Source organism: Hippoglossus hippoglossus, chromosome 3 (genome assembly GCF_009819705.1).
Source record: "Hippoglossus hippoglossus isolate fHipHip1 chromosome 3, fHipHip1.pri, whole genome shotgun sequence".
In the NCBI taxonomy this organism is placed as follows: Eukaryota; Metazoa; Chordata; class Actinopteri; order Pleuronectiformes; family Pleuronectidae; genus Hippoglossus; species Hippoglossus hippoglossus.
In genome coordinates, this window is record NC_047153.1 from 18,562,087 (window position 1) to 18,576,211 (window position 14,125).

General features: G+C 40.8%; 1 protein-coding gene across 2 annotated transcripts in view; it reads right to left on the reverse strand.

Annotated features, from left to right (window-relative positions):
• Positions 1-14,125, reverse strand: part of ush2a (Usher syndrome 2A (autosomal recessive, mild)) — a 198,975-nt gene that overhangs the window by 27,205 nt on the left and 157,645 nt on the right. For both annotated transcript variants that reach the window (XM_034581476.1, XM_034581477.1), the window contains exons 69-75: positions 12,429-12,536; positions 10,690-10,873; positions 7,738-7,895; positions 4,167-4,325; positions 3,110-3,272; positions 1,072-1,289; positions 839-975 (exon numbers count right to left, since the gene is read on the reverse strand). In XM_034581476.1, the coding sequence (XP_034437367.1) occupies positions 839-975; positions 1,072-1,289; positions 3,110-3,272; positions 4,167-4,325; positions 7,738-7,895; positions 10,690-10,873; positions 12,429-12,536 (1,127 nt within the window). The remainder of the gene's footprint in view (positions 1-838; positions 976-1,071; positions 1,290-3,109; positions 3,273-4,166; positions 4,326-7,737; positions 7,896-10,689; positions 10,874-12,428; positions 12,537-14,125) is intronic.

Genomic DNA, 14,125 nt, shown 5'->3' on the forward strand with positions numbered 1-14,125 from the left:
TGTTTGAATCTCTATTCTGTTTTGACAAGTTTTTGTTTGTTTCTTCTTTTTTCCTGAGACAGAAATACATCTATCTTTCAAATGATAACTGCTGCATAAGTGGAATCATACAAGCTTAGAGCTTCACTGTGGCAGGTGTGTACACACACACAGACACATGCTTGCACACTGAACACACAGGTGTGTGGTAGTGTGCAGAGAAGATGCAGCCACTGTTAACGGATATCTCATTGCAGCTTTGGGTGAACTTATCCTGCTTACTGAGCTGCCAACTCCTATTTATGGCAGCTGCTATCAGTGGTGTGTGTGCACAGTACATGTGTGAGGGTGTGTTTGTGTGTGCACGTGTGTTTCTGGTTTGCGGTGGCTTGCTCATAGTTTTCTCAGAGCACCAGAAATGGCACAGAATTGTGGGAAGGGCCCTGGAGAATAGCCGGTCAATGGCTTTGTGTGTGTGTGTGAGTGTGTGTGTGTGTGTGTGGTTGTGTGTGTCTTTAGGCTGCTCACTGGTAAACAGATGGCACCAGGACCACAGGTAGAGTCCAAATTTCTTTACATGCACTGCGCACACACATTCACACACATACACAAACTGCATATTACCGTATATTTTCTATTTCTTTTGGAATCATGTACATTTTCTGGTATGCTTGCATATGTAAATATGTATTGACAAAATATATAGTAACCTTAACAGTTCTGTGTGGTTCTACCATGAGGATATCAGAAACAACCAATACCTGCACAACACAATATCTGATCATGGAGACGGCCCTCACAGAGAAATGTTCTGATCATCCACCATTTACTGTGCTTTGTACTGTATGTGTGCATTTACCTCCACAGTGAGAGCAGTAACAGCAGTTGAGTTGAGCGTCGGGTCCTGTTGGTGCTTCTCGTAAACCAGTCTATAATGGGAAATGAGACCGTTGGGCCGTCTCGGTTCACTCCATTTCAGATGGACTGAGTATGCACCTGTCAAAGTGCACAGCATGTGGGACTGTTACAGTGCTTCAATACAAGTGCCTTTTCATGTGCCAACAGCGTTTTCATGTGACTTGGTGAACTCACCGGTGGGTGTTACAGTGGGAGGAGCCATATCCTGCGGTTTTGCCTGTAAGGTCTGGGCTAAAGCCCACTGGCTCAGTACTGAGCCTTTGGGGTTGTGGGCTTGAACCCTGTACTGGAAGTAGCTGAAGGGCTGCAGGGTGGGGCTTGCGTCGAAAAACTCAAGTGGCCCCCTGGACCAGATGAAAACCAGCAGCTCCTCCTCTGTTCTTACTGGACGCCTGTAACCAAATACATCCTTTGTCATTCTTTGTTTATTTCCAAGTCCAAACATACTTTATCTTTAATTTCAAACTATTCTATGAAAGTGAGCCTATATTGAAATCACTTAAGCTGTACTTAGTACAATCAAAAACTGCACTTGAGATACGCTTCAATAAACTATGTCATGTTTATGAAACTTTGGCTCCTAAAGAAGTAAATTATATTCAAATATAATTTAGATGTCTTTTCACACCATAGACCATGAATATAAAGATGGACGACTTTACAGCACTGAAAAGTGATTGCCCTCTTGTGACTGGCTGCTGTATCGGCCATAAATCCCACCCCCTCCATGTTAGCAGATGGGACATGGGTCGGACTAAAACTAGAATAACCGTCCTGCAGTTGTCTGCATCCAGGGCAGTTTCAGTTGACATACATTTTTGTTCCATACTCAAGGGGTCACTGTGAGCTTTACTAAAATCTAATGAGAAATTCCCTAGAGTCAGATTTGAGATATCGTTTTTTAAGAGGCCAAAAACATGTTTTGTGTGGCCACCTTGACCTTTGATCATCAGTTAGTAACATTTTTTTTTTACTTCTCTCAAGGTGTTTATTGAGATATCGCGCTCACGAGAATGGGACGGATGGATGGACGGACAACCCGAAAACATACTGCCTCTGGCCACTGGCTGTCTCTGGCGCTGCAGCATTTAAATAAAGGTACAAGTGAAATACATTTTCCCAAAGATGGATACTGTCATTTTAGGTCGTTCTTATCACACTGACATTTGTTCCAGAAAAATGATTGACACCTCGGACTGACTCATGATTGGTCGAGAGGGGTCTTGATACCACAGCTTCACATCATGATCTCCACTGTGCAAATGATGTCTAAATCTCAAGATGGCGGCACCTGTATCCGAGATATTTTGACTTCAAATTTGTGCATTGGGTGTAAACAGAGACGCATCGTCCATCTTTGCATACAGTCTATAAGGCTCCTGTACAGTGTATATTGATGATTCACTTTTGTGTGTATGCAATATATCCAAAATATACCTGGGCTATGCTACAAATAGAAAAAGTGTCACTATGTAAAGTAAGTAATCTCAAGTATTTTATCTTATTATATTTCAGAGTACTGAATTACACATATTTGTAGAAGTGAAATAAAGAATGTATCACCACGTCTCCCGTTGTGTATAAGTGACTGGCTGATGTAAGCACCCTGATGTCTCTGTAAGCCCCTCTGTCTGTGATTACGTCGGGTTTTGGGTGTGTGTCAAAGAGAGAACGAGGTAGATTTTCCTATTTTATCCAAGTCCCTGTCTGCCCGAGTCTGATCATGCCAGGTGTGTGTGTGTACCGCTATGCTAATGTGTGTTTCCTGAGGAGTTAAAGGGCTTAGTCTGGTCTGACCCTGCATACAGATCACACACTCTGGTCAACAAGCAGACCACGACCTTCAGCATGCATTAATACACACAAACACGCACACACATGCACACACAACATACGCAGATTGTAAAACAGACACTCGCCTGGAGACGAATGACTAAAACTTGTGGCCTTCTGTACATACATTGTGTGTAGATTACATTTATGCAACAAGTATGTGAATGTAATGTACTATATGTGTGATACTTCAGGCTCATTAGTGTTGTAGTGTGAACATGACATATTACAAGGAATGAAGACGTGTTTTAAACTTTGACTTTTAGCTGTTACATCCCACTACGTTCATTCTGGTATGATGTTGAATGTCTCCCCAGTAAAATCATCAATGGCTGAGTGAAAATTTGGTTTCCACTACTTGTCTGTTTGTGTTTGTTACCTGTATATGTAGTAGGAGGTGATGAGTCCATTCGGTCTTTTGGGGGGTAACCAGTAGATCTCCAGGACATTGGCTCCAGCTGCCTTTATTGTGGGGGGTGACAGACCTTCTGGAGCGGTCTCTAATGTCCTAACTGAAACAGCCTCTCCTACTCCACACCCCCCTGCAAGAGCAAAACAAGAGGAACTGTCACAAAACACACACAGATATCTACTCTAGCACAACCGATACATGATGTCAATACATTGGTTGATCTTTAACCGACTGATAAATCTGTCTCTTCTTTTTTCCACATCACTCATCGGATCGGCTTCAAACTTTGCAGGTGTGTTGCTGGGGACCTCAGGAAGCACCTGATGAAGTCCTGAATCCTCATTTATTTTAAAATGCACATGTGCACTTGACATCATGGTCATAGTATCCTCAGAAGTTGTACAAGGGTACGTAGGCAACTGGACTTGTGTCTCTTGAGGACATTTCACCTCATCCAAAAGGCTTCTTCATTTCCCAAGCAAGTCCAGTTCCCTACATACACACAACTTCTGAAGACATCATGAGTAAAATCACATTAAGTTGTTCTGTTTGTAGATGGAACCTAATTCTTGGCATCATTTTGCATTTTTTTGCAACAATGCCATGCACACAATGGGCAAACACTTTGATTGTGCAAAAACATAGTTCCTTGTATATTTACATATAGCCTCCCATTGCTTTGCTACTGGCTGCATCATCATCTATCACAACACAATACGCAATGATTCGATGCATCTAACAAAGTGTGTTTGGCGTACCCAGCAATTTCATTTTACAGGCCACACAGAATACATTAAATCTAGCTGCTTTAACTACAGTTTAAATCTACAGTAGCTGGCCTCCTTACAGACCAAAGTCTTTGTTCAACAAAACTGCAGCAATGTTACACCAATCACAAATAGTTCTGCTATGTACACTAGTCAATCATAAATCAAACAGTGTATGAGGCTTTGATCTGTGTTCACATCCTTGTTTTTAACTTCTCATCACATACAGATGATTGTTTCAGTGGAAAGATATTCACCCGTCTGACAGGCCTGTACTCTGATGTAGTAGCTGGTGAACGGCTCCAGATCGGTCACAGTGAGGCGCAGGTCTCGCCCAGCATGATGGATTACGGCTCTGTCACTTCCTGCGTTAAACAGGATGTTGTAGTTTACAGGCTGGCTGTGATCGAGCTGAACTGTGGAAAATGAGAAAGACACTTGTTATGACAATCATTAGTTGGTTACATCATTTTGGAAACACATTCATAACTGAAAGAAAAAACTGAGAGAAGGGTTATAATTTAATTCCTGCAAACCAGACAGACACATCAAGCTGACCCGTCATGCTGCATACATGGACTGTGAACATGACTTTACCAACATACATCATTTACTGTCACATCCATGACTGTAGAGTTTTTCAAACAATAAATGAATAAATAAACAAATGTATGTTAAATTTGAAATAGCATTTTATGGGATTAGACAAAACTAGTCTATAACATAAAGCACATAGTACAGCTCAAGTACAAAAGGGCATTTTACTGTTTTAGTTTAGACCATAACCATAAATTATAACTAAAAGTTGTTTAGGAATGTTTCATTTGTGTTTATTTATACTGCTTTTAGTTGTTTTTGTCATTTTTACTGATTTATCTCTTATGTGCCCAATGATCTTTCAGTCAACTGCCTTGTCTGGTTTTCATTTGTTTAATTTTTGATCACTTGTTAAGCACTTTGTAACATGGTTAAGAAAAGTCCTATAGAAATATACCTTAATATGTGTTAAAATAAGTAGTGTAACTAACATTAAATCATCGTTTCCTACAACAGAGTCAACATATCTATTTACATTTTTTTTTGACTGACGTTACACATTGGTGAGCCAGGTCGAGTATTGGTTGTTTCCCATTGACTGCTGCAATTTCAAAATGAACTTCTGCAAACAGCCTCTATTATCACCTAGCAACAAATCTGGCAACTTTCCAGACAAAGCTTTGCTACTTTCCATAGAACAGCGTCCCCAGTGTTGCCCTGGGAGAGTTTGACTGTGTGACAGACAAAAGCTGCTTCCAGACATTCAATGCAACTCTGAAATGATCCAGATATTACACAGAGGAGCTGAATGTGTGAAGACAATCGTCCATATCAGTTGAACTGGACATTAAACAGTCTTTACCCCTGCCAGCTCCCTGAGACAAAGTCTGTGTAACGTTCGATTACAATGATGGGCAAACAAACAAAGGGCTGATACCGGTTGAGAAGACAGACTGCAAATATGATGCAATGACATCACAAATATGTTGATTAGCGTCAGGCCATTCCACACCAGTTTCCAATACGTCCTCAATTTTACACAATGACCATACACGGTGCAGCAAAACATTAGTTTCTGGCACTGTGGTCTCACAAATAGACAAAAACACACTATTGTATACATACAGAAACACCCACACAGATACACACATGAACTTAGACTTTGTTAATATTCTCACCGGAGGTTTTTCCATAATTCAGGCCTACTGTATTGTGATGGGTTATTCAACATTCATGAACTCTTGATATCTTGAGAACGAACTGATTACCAGACAAATGAAAGACTTCAATTATTCACCCCCCAACTCGCATATGCACACACACACACTGACTCCATCACATGGGGCTTTTTATATGAGCACACTTTAGCTGCGTTAATACACTTTCACACAGTCCACACACAAACCAACGGATGTGCGTGAGCACACACAAAAGGGTGAAAGTGCGTCTCTTTGTGATCGCTATGATGCTCATCCATACAGGTGTAAATGTCTCTGTGATATTTACAACCAAGCTGATGCTTTAACATCTTCTACTTCTTATATCTGATGGTTAAAATTACAATTGCATATATAACACACACACACACACACACACACACACACACACACACACACACACACACACACACACACACACACACACACACACACACACACACACACACACACACACACACACACAGCACAACAGAGGCCTTTTCAGTAGCCATACGTCAGTGTTTTGGCAGTTAGTGCATGCATATGAAGACACAAACACACACGTGCATTTACGTACACATACAGACACCCTGTCAGAGAGTCAGGCACGCACACATACACATACACACAAGTCGAAAACACTCCAGACTCTGGGCTCAGGGAGTTAACCAAGCGTGAGAACCCAGCCGATATTTCCTCACCTTTAAAATCAACCCGTAATGACGATAGAATAGGCCTGCCTATGGAAATATCTCCACAATGACATGCACACACATATGCACACATGCACGCACACTCACGATCTCAAATACACACGTATAAGGATGCATGCATAAACACAATCACAAATATACGGAAACAAAAGACAAAAACACACACACACAAATACGCACACACCTACACACACAGTGAAGAGTCTTTGCTAGTTGGCCCTATAAGCGGTTTCTGAGATAGGAAATCAGCCTAATGAGAGAGTAATAGTCAATGATAGATGGGTTAGGGCAGACAATCACTGCCCCATAAGCATGCAACTCAGCCCTAAGTGTATGCTCATGTATGCCTGTGTGTGCCTGTGTGTGTGTGTGTGTGTGTGCCTGTGTGTGTGTGTGTGTGTGTCCAGGTCCTGAGAGGCCAGAAGGTGAATGGAAAACTACTCGTCAGGGTCTTGGTTGCAGTCTGATGAATTTATTCACATGCAGGAAAAAAAACGTCTCTCAAGTTTAATATAGTGACTATTTTTTGTTGTCTCGTAAAGCTCCAGTAAATGTGACAGGCCATATTTTAGTATTGTGACTTTACTGAATGATTTTAATAACTTGATATAGAATTTTGACACTATATGTATCACATGTAACTGTTTCTAGTTTCTGGTTCATGCTTGTCATTCTGTGGGTTTATCATAGACTGTATATAAAGATGGACAATGCCTCTCCACTTCTTCCTACAATAACTAATTAAAAACAAACTTACCAGAAAAATTAAGTGTTGTAAGAACAACCTAAAATGACAAAAAACATCTTTAAGAAAAAATATATTTGACATGGGCTTTATAGTTTGATCCGTGTCTCATTCATGAACATGGAGGAGGCAGGGTGTATGACCTTCATTGCAGCCAGCCACCAGGGGGCGATCAAGACACCTTGGCTTCACATTTGGGGAGCAGTCGTGTCGTCCTTCTTTATATACAGTCTATAGGGTTTCAAATGCAGTCTCTGCATCTCAAAACAGATTTGAAACACTGAAATGAGTATGACGGCAAATTACCCATAATGCCACGGCAACATCTGGAGTTTGTGCAGTCATTAACAGAAGTGATTGGTTAATGAAGCTTCCAAACAACACTGGTGAGAGTGGAGGAATCCACTGGTTCTTTGTGTGCTCCACCACTGAAAATTCCCATTGCTTTCTATTTATAATATTATCAGTGCTTCCTACAAATAAGAGTCTCCATGATAAAGTGAAGATACTAGATGAGCCTAAATGTCTGAATTATAATGTGTACCTGCTAAATGTTAAAACTGAACACAGGCTTTATCCATCCATCCATCCATCCATCCATCCATCCATCCATCCCATTTAGATCTCTACTCACCAGGAGGGGTCCAGGCTAGGGAGATGGTGCGGGGGCCTGACACTGTCACATTGTGGGGGGTTGGAATCCCAGTGGGGCACGTAGCTGGAGTTTGAATCACATATTTGTCACTCACACCCGTCCCACCCCCTGTACTGGCCTCCAGCTCATACACATACCTGAAGAGATGGAAGGGTAAAGGGGTAAAGAAGCAAAGAGATTGTCAAAGAGGGGTCTTGTTGATGATGAAGTGAGAGGAAAAGGCTGAGGTAGCTCAGATAACCACTCTTTATACCTGTGGTGAGCAGAAAAGCATTGCAGGATGAAAACATCAAAGCTTATGGAGTATACGACAGCAGATTCCACTCCTGTCAGACAGGGCAGAATCTGAGGCTGCAGTTGACACAGGGTCATGAAATCTGCACAGACGAAGACTGGAGAAACATGGCCTGGTCTGATGAATCTGGATTTCTACTGGGGGACTCACAGTCAGAGCCTGGCATTAACAGCATGGATCTATGGACCCAGCCTGCTTTGTGTCAACAGCCCACGCATGGTGGTGGTGGTGGTGTAATGGTGTGGGGAATGTTCTCTTGGCACACTTTTAGCCCCTTAACACCAATCAATCATGGTCTGAAATCTACAGCCTACTTCCTTATCTTCTAACAGTTTCTTCAGCATCATGTCACAAAGTTAAAATCATCTCAAACTGTTTCCTGAACATGACAATTAAACTCTATTTGGATCATTTTGTATTTGGCCTGGACCACCACATAGTGCACTGACTGCAGTTGCAGGTTGTTCTTTGCTATGGACCTTTCATTATAAATGAGTTAGTTGAATGTTCCGTGGCAATACCTAAAAAAAATCTTTGACTCATAAGCTTCAGCGTTGTGATTTACAGATAGTTCGGATAAATATTAATAATAATAAAATTATCCAAAAGAATCTCGAGAAAGAACTCTAGAGACACAACTCTAGAAAGACGAACACAAAGAAATCACTGTCCCCTGCAAACTTCAGGAATGTGTGTCGATACGGCTTTGTATGTGTGTGTGTGTGTGTGCGCGCGCTGATACAGTGACTACACTTGAGGCCCAATCTTTCTCCTTCTCCATCATACACCTTTCTCTCTCTCTCTTTGATTCGTCTTGTTGCCTCTCTCGATCCACTCTGTACCTCTGCCGCCCATGACATCATAAGATAGATTTCCCTTTTAAGAGCGCGTGGCTGGCTGGTGCTAAAGCTTACATTAGCTGTGTAAGTGGGCCACCATTTAACATTAAAAGCCTTTAATTTGCTATAAACTCCGGCACACATGCATTAATAGGCAGCAGCGTTGGGTTATTGTTCCTGCGCCAGGCGTTTTAAACAGGAGGCCATTAGCACATCTGCACTGGGTTAGAATGCAGTCAAGAAAAGGTGTTAAAAGTACTCATATGTTACTCTCACACACACACACACACACACAAACATAAATAAATGCACCTCACTGAGAGACCAACTGAGAGATAGAAGGAAAGAGAGATAGTGATAGAGATCATGACAGGAAGAGAGCGACGCAGTGAGAGACTGAGTGTGATGGAGGGTGAGAATTTTATCATGGCATAAGGTTTCAGTGGGAGAATGAATTTTAACACTTCATCACTAGAAGATATTTACTTCAATGTAAACACCGCCTTGGGATATCAAAAGTAAAATACTGTGTGTGTGCGAGGTAGGTAATTGATGAGTGGGGCATTTGCATCTGTTTGACTGTGGTTGTGTGTGTGTGTGCGTGCGTGTGTGTGTGTGTGTCCTGCGGGGCCAGCCAGAGGGAATAGGTTAATTCTCTCGTCATCTTAGACACTTCCTGGGCTGCCGAAGCAAAGTGACAGCTAATCAACATTGTCATAAATAATCAATGGCCACTTTGAGCAGTCTCACGCACAGACACATGCACACACACAAAGAGGCATGCGTGGGAACACACACACAGGAAAGCCAAGACACACACACAAGTGTGCCTGGATAATGGGGCCGGTGCTCCCTGTGTAATTCTTGGTGCAGGACTAAATTGGGAAAAGAAGGGAAGGAGGAAGGGAATGAGGTAAGAGGGGAAGGACATGAGGGGAGGCAGAGAGAGAGAGAGGGGAAAGAAGTGAATAGGGAGCAAGACAAGTGATGAGAAGCGAAGGGTCGGGACGGAAATGCCTTCTGGCAGACTATCTGGAATTAGGGAAAATTAAACGTCACACACACATACAGTCCTATCTTCTTCCTCCCTTCCTTTCTCTTTCTCTTTCACACACACAGAGGAGATTGGAGTACTGCAGGGTGTTATCCCGAGAATTCTATTTGGGGTAAAGAGAAATTGTCTCGGGAGAGAGAGAGGGCCGCGGAGTGAGAGAGAGAGGGCTGAGGAGAGAGAGAGAGAGAGAGAGAGAGAGAGAGAGAGAGAGAGAGGGGGGAAGACAGAAGAGGAGGAAAGGTGAGGAGAGAGAGAGGGTATCATTTTACACCCCCATAATTAAAACAGAAAATCCATCTTAGGAAAAAAGACACGGATTAGTAAAGGTTAAATGAAAACAAACAGATAAATAAAATCTACGCTCCAGTGCTGTCTGTAAGCAAAAAGCCAGATCTGATTTGTGATTTTAATGCATGTGCGTGTGTGTGGTAATGTTTGCGTCTGTCATTGCTATATCAAATATTTGCTCATTAAATGACACAAACAGACATATACAGAGTGCAGTCCTGAGAGAGAGAGACAATAGGAGAGCTTTCAAAACAGGGTGACCCTGATATAAACACACACAAACACCCATGTGCAGGCACAAATGGGAAAAAATTTGGAATTAAAGGAATGATTAATTACGAAGCTACAAGTGAAGTGTGTTTATGCATGTGCGGCTTCTACACACACTTCAGTACATGTTTGCATTCACGTGTGTGTGTGTGTGTGTAAAAAGCGTGGGAGTGCATGATGTCCACCTGCGGTTTGGCAGGAGTCCAGCATCAGTGTAATTCTGGTCACGGTGGTCTCCAGTAAAAATAGTGTGACCGTCTCTCTTAAGTCTGAACTGGGAGATATGTCCATTAGGCTGCGACGGTTGATCCCAGTACAGCTCCACTGTAGATGTGTTCATTATCAAGTGTCTGGGCCTCGACCAAACACCTAGAGAAGCAAAGAGGGGAAGAAGAGAAGGGCATGAGCAATATTACTTTAATTGCATGTTAAATAATTACAATTATATTATTACTACATTCTTCTTATATCATGTACATTCTTATATTTTATATTCTTTATATTTTTTGGTATATGGCACAAGTTCTTTCTTTAAATGTTGTATGGTGTTTTATGTGCCTGATACCTTGCTGCTGTAACACAGGAATTTCCCAGTTTGGTATCGATGAAGTACATCAATCAAATTCTTATTATGACTCTTATTATAACCGTGAACTGTGAATGAATCTCTTGCAGCTCATTCTAACGACACAGTTTATCTTCTGTTTATTTCAAATAAGATTATTATGGTGCTGCCTGAAAAGTAAAGTAGATCAAGTCTTTTTCTTTCCTGGTACCAAAGTGTTCAATAGCAGATCTAAAGTATTTTTCTTTACTTAGCGAGTAGTACATGGTGCCTTGTGACCAAGATCACTAATATTTACTATTGTAAAAAAAGAGATTATTAAATCATTCAGGCAACATTTAATTTTCACTGTGACTGAGATTAGAATAAAATCAAAAGCACGGGAGAAGATGTGATTGGAAACGTGAAATTCAATATTAAAGAATTCCAATTATTTGGACACAAAAGACTTTAATTTAATGCATTTTAATTAAGATGGAATTGTTTACCAATATAGAAACACAAACATGTAGCAAATATGTTAATTCCAATGGCACAGACAGATATATTTGAGATAAAATGATGTGGTGGCATTGTGGCTGACATTGAGACACAAGGATAAGGGTGGGGAGCGGAGGAGAGGAGGTGCTTAAAGAATAAAAAAAATAAAAGGCCCTTACAAAAATAAATAGAGTGAAAGACAAAAGATCCAATAGTAAGGAGCACAAAGGGAAAGAATGAGATATTTAAATGGAAAAGGAACAGCAAAAATACTGACACAGAAGAGGAGAGATAAATGTGCAATAGGAGAAACAATATGTAAAAGAAGCCGAGTGAGGAAGATGGGAAAAATAAGAAAACTAATGTGGAAGGAAAAGATCAGAACAGTGGAGTGAGACAAGATAGAAGGCAAAGTCAGGGAGAGAGAGAGAAGTGGATGAAAAGAGGAAAAATTATCATGATTGTGGTTTTTCAATAAATAAAAATCCATAAAGCAATTTTAGTCAGGAAAAACAAAACAAGGCTTAATTCCACTGCCAACAGTGAGGACGAGGAGAGACAGAGAGAGAAAGGTGAAGTGTAGGGCGATATGGTAAAGGGAGACCAAAGAAGGACAAGAGAGGGGGAGGATTCAAAAAAGGAGAGCAGCGGGAGAAGAGAAGTGAGAAAAGTGGACAGGAAGAGGAATTTATCTAAAAGAAGAAATAAAAAAATATTTATCAAAAAACACACAACGTGAAAGTGGTAATATTGATTTGGACATGAAATCTATTTAATGATCCAATTATATATTTAGAACAATGTTAAAAGTTTTTCCAGTAAAATATATATATATATATATAAAAAAGAGTGTGCGTGTGTGTGCCTGCGTGCGTATACCAGCAGGCGAGGCTTGCAGCGTGCGTCCTGTGGAAGGTGAGCTGCTGCCACATCCGACTGCTGTGCAGGCGACCAGGACAAAACTGTAGTCTGCGTATGGCAGCAAACCTGTAGCACACAAACGTGTATTAATATACACTACAAAAATCACAAGAGGATCAATAATCAATTAACCACACACAACTATACAGTTTCCATTAAATGCAATGGACAGAGGGATGTATAGTGTTCGGAGACAAAGTGGAAGAAAAGACAAACTGAAATAAAAGATAGAGAGAGAGAGAGAGAGAGAAAGAGAGAGAGAGAGATGGAGGGAAAAACCTTCTCAGCCCGTATCAATCGCTCGCTTCCTGACGGCTTTCTTTCTTTCTCTCTCTCTGTATCACTCTCCCTCCCTCTGTTCTTTCCACACTCTCTCAACGGATGGATCCATATCTGTCGGTGTTAAATTATGCATGCCATAACTCAATAATGAAACAACGTAAAGATGGGCAGCCGCGGAACTGACATGGGATAGGACCGGTCCAACGCTGTAATGTCATCAGCTTTTGATCTATGATAATTATGATACCTTGGTATGCGTTTAGGCTACAGCGTCCAGACATGATTTATTTATAGGCACCTGCTATGCAGTCTAAAAGAAATCACATAGGGACTGAATGGTGCTTTAACTGCAACCACAGGAACTCTGATTTGGGTGTGATATTGCATGTATTATATTAAGATTTAAATACTGAAAGTTGCTCAAATATCCTACATATTGTAACTTAAGTTAGAACCAGTTTCTGGCTTTTCCCTTCACATATGCTTCCCGCCTGGTTCCTAATGTAAAGTGGATGGATGAGGATGAATGGATGGATGCAAATCCTTAATGCTGTTGTGGGGGTTGACTGGATATTTTATGGTCATTCACTTAGCTGACAGGCTACAACAGCTTACAAATCAAATTCAAAGGAAAATGAAGGGAGTGAAACGTCTATTTCAAAAAGGATGACTGCAAAAACTGTCTTTGGCACTGCATAATACACTGTGTGGAATTCTGTAATTCTGCACTATTTTAGGTTAGGGAATAAATATTTTATATCATTAAGGATTCCTGATGGATTATATAGAATTTTAATATTTAGAAATATCTACTAAAGGCCAAAAAATACTTACTAAAAAACTATTTTCGAATAAAAGAGAATTGACTCTACCTTTGTATGTTTAGTAACGAAGGACAGTGGGGGACTCTTAACTACGACATGATATCATGAAAGGATTACATAAAAGTACAATACCTATAATTTAGCGGAGAAAAATGACCACTCATAAAAAAATTAATTAAAATATGATTTTGCCAATAATATAAATGATCTATTGTTATTTCCTGCTGTGTGTATTTGGAGGTTGAAAGACAGACCGGGACACCTACTGTGTGACTCAGCTGCTGTGGCTTAGACACGTCACTACCCATCCTGTGTTGACGACAGCGGACATACACCCACACGCACGAACACATGCACAGTCGTGTACACACACACACCCTTAACCATTGACCAAAAATAAACTTTTTCTTTCTTTGAATAAAAATGTATTTATTTTTTTGTCATTAAATGAAGACAAACTATCTCCATTTAACTGCCTTTAGTCTGAACTTATCTCAAAAGGTGACAGACCCACACACAGGCACCACTAATGCACAGTGGAGTGCTTCA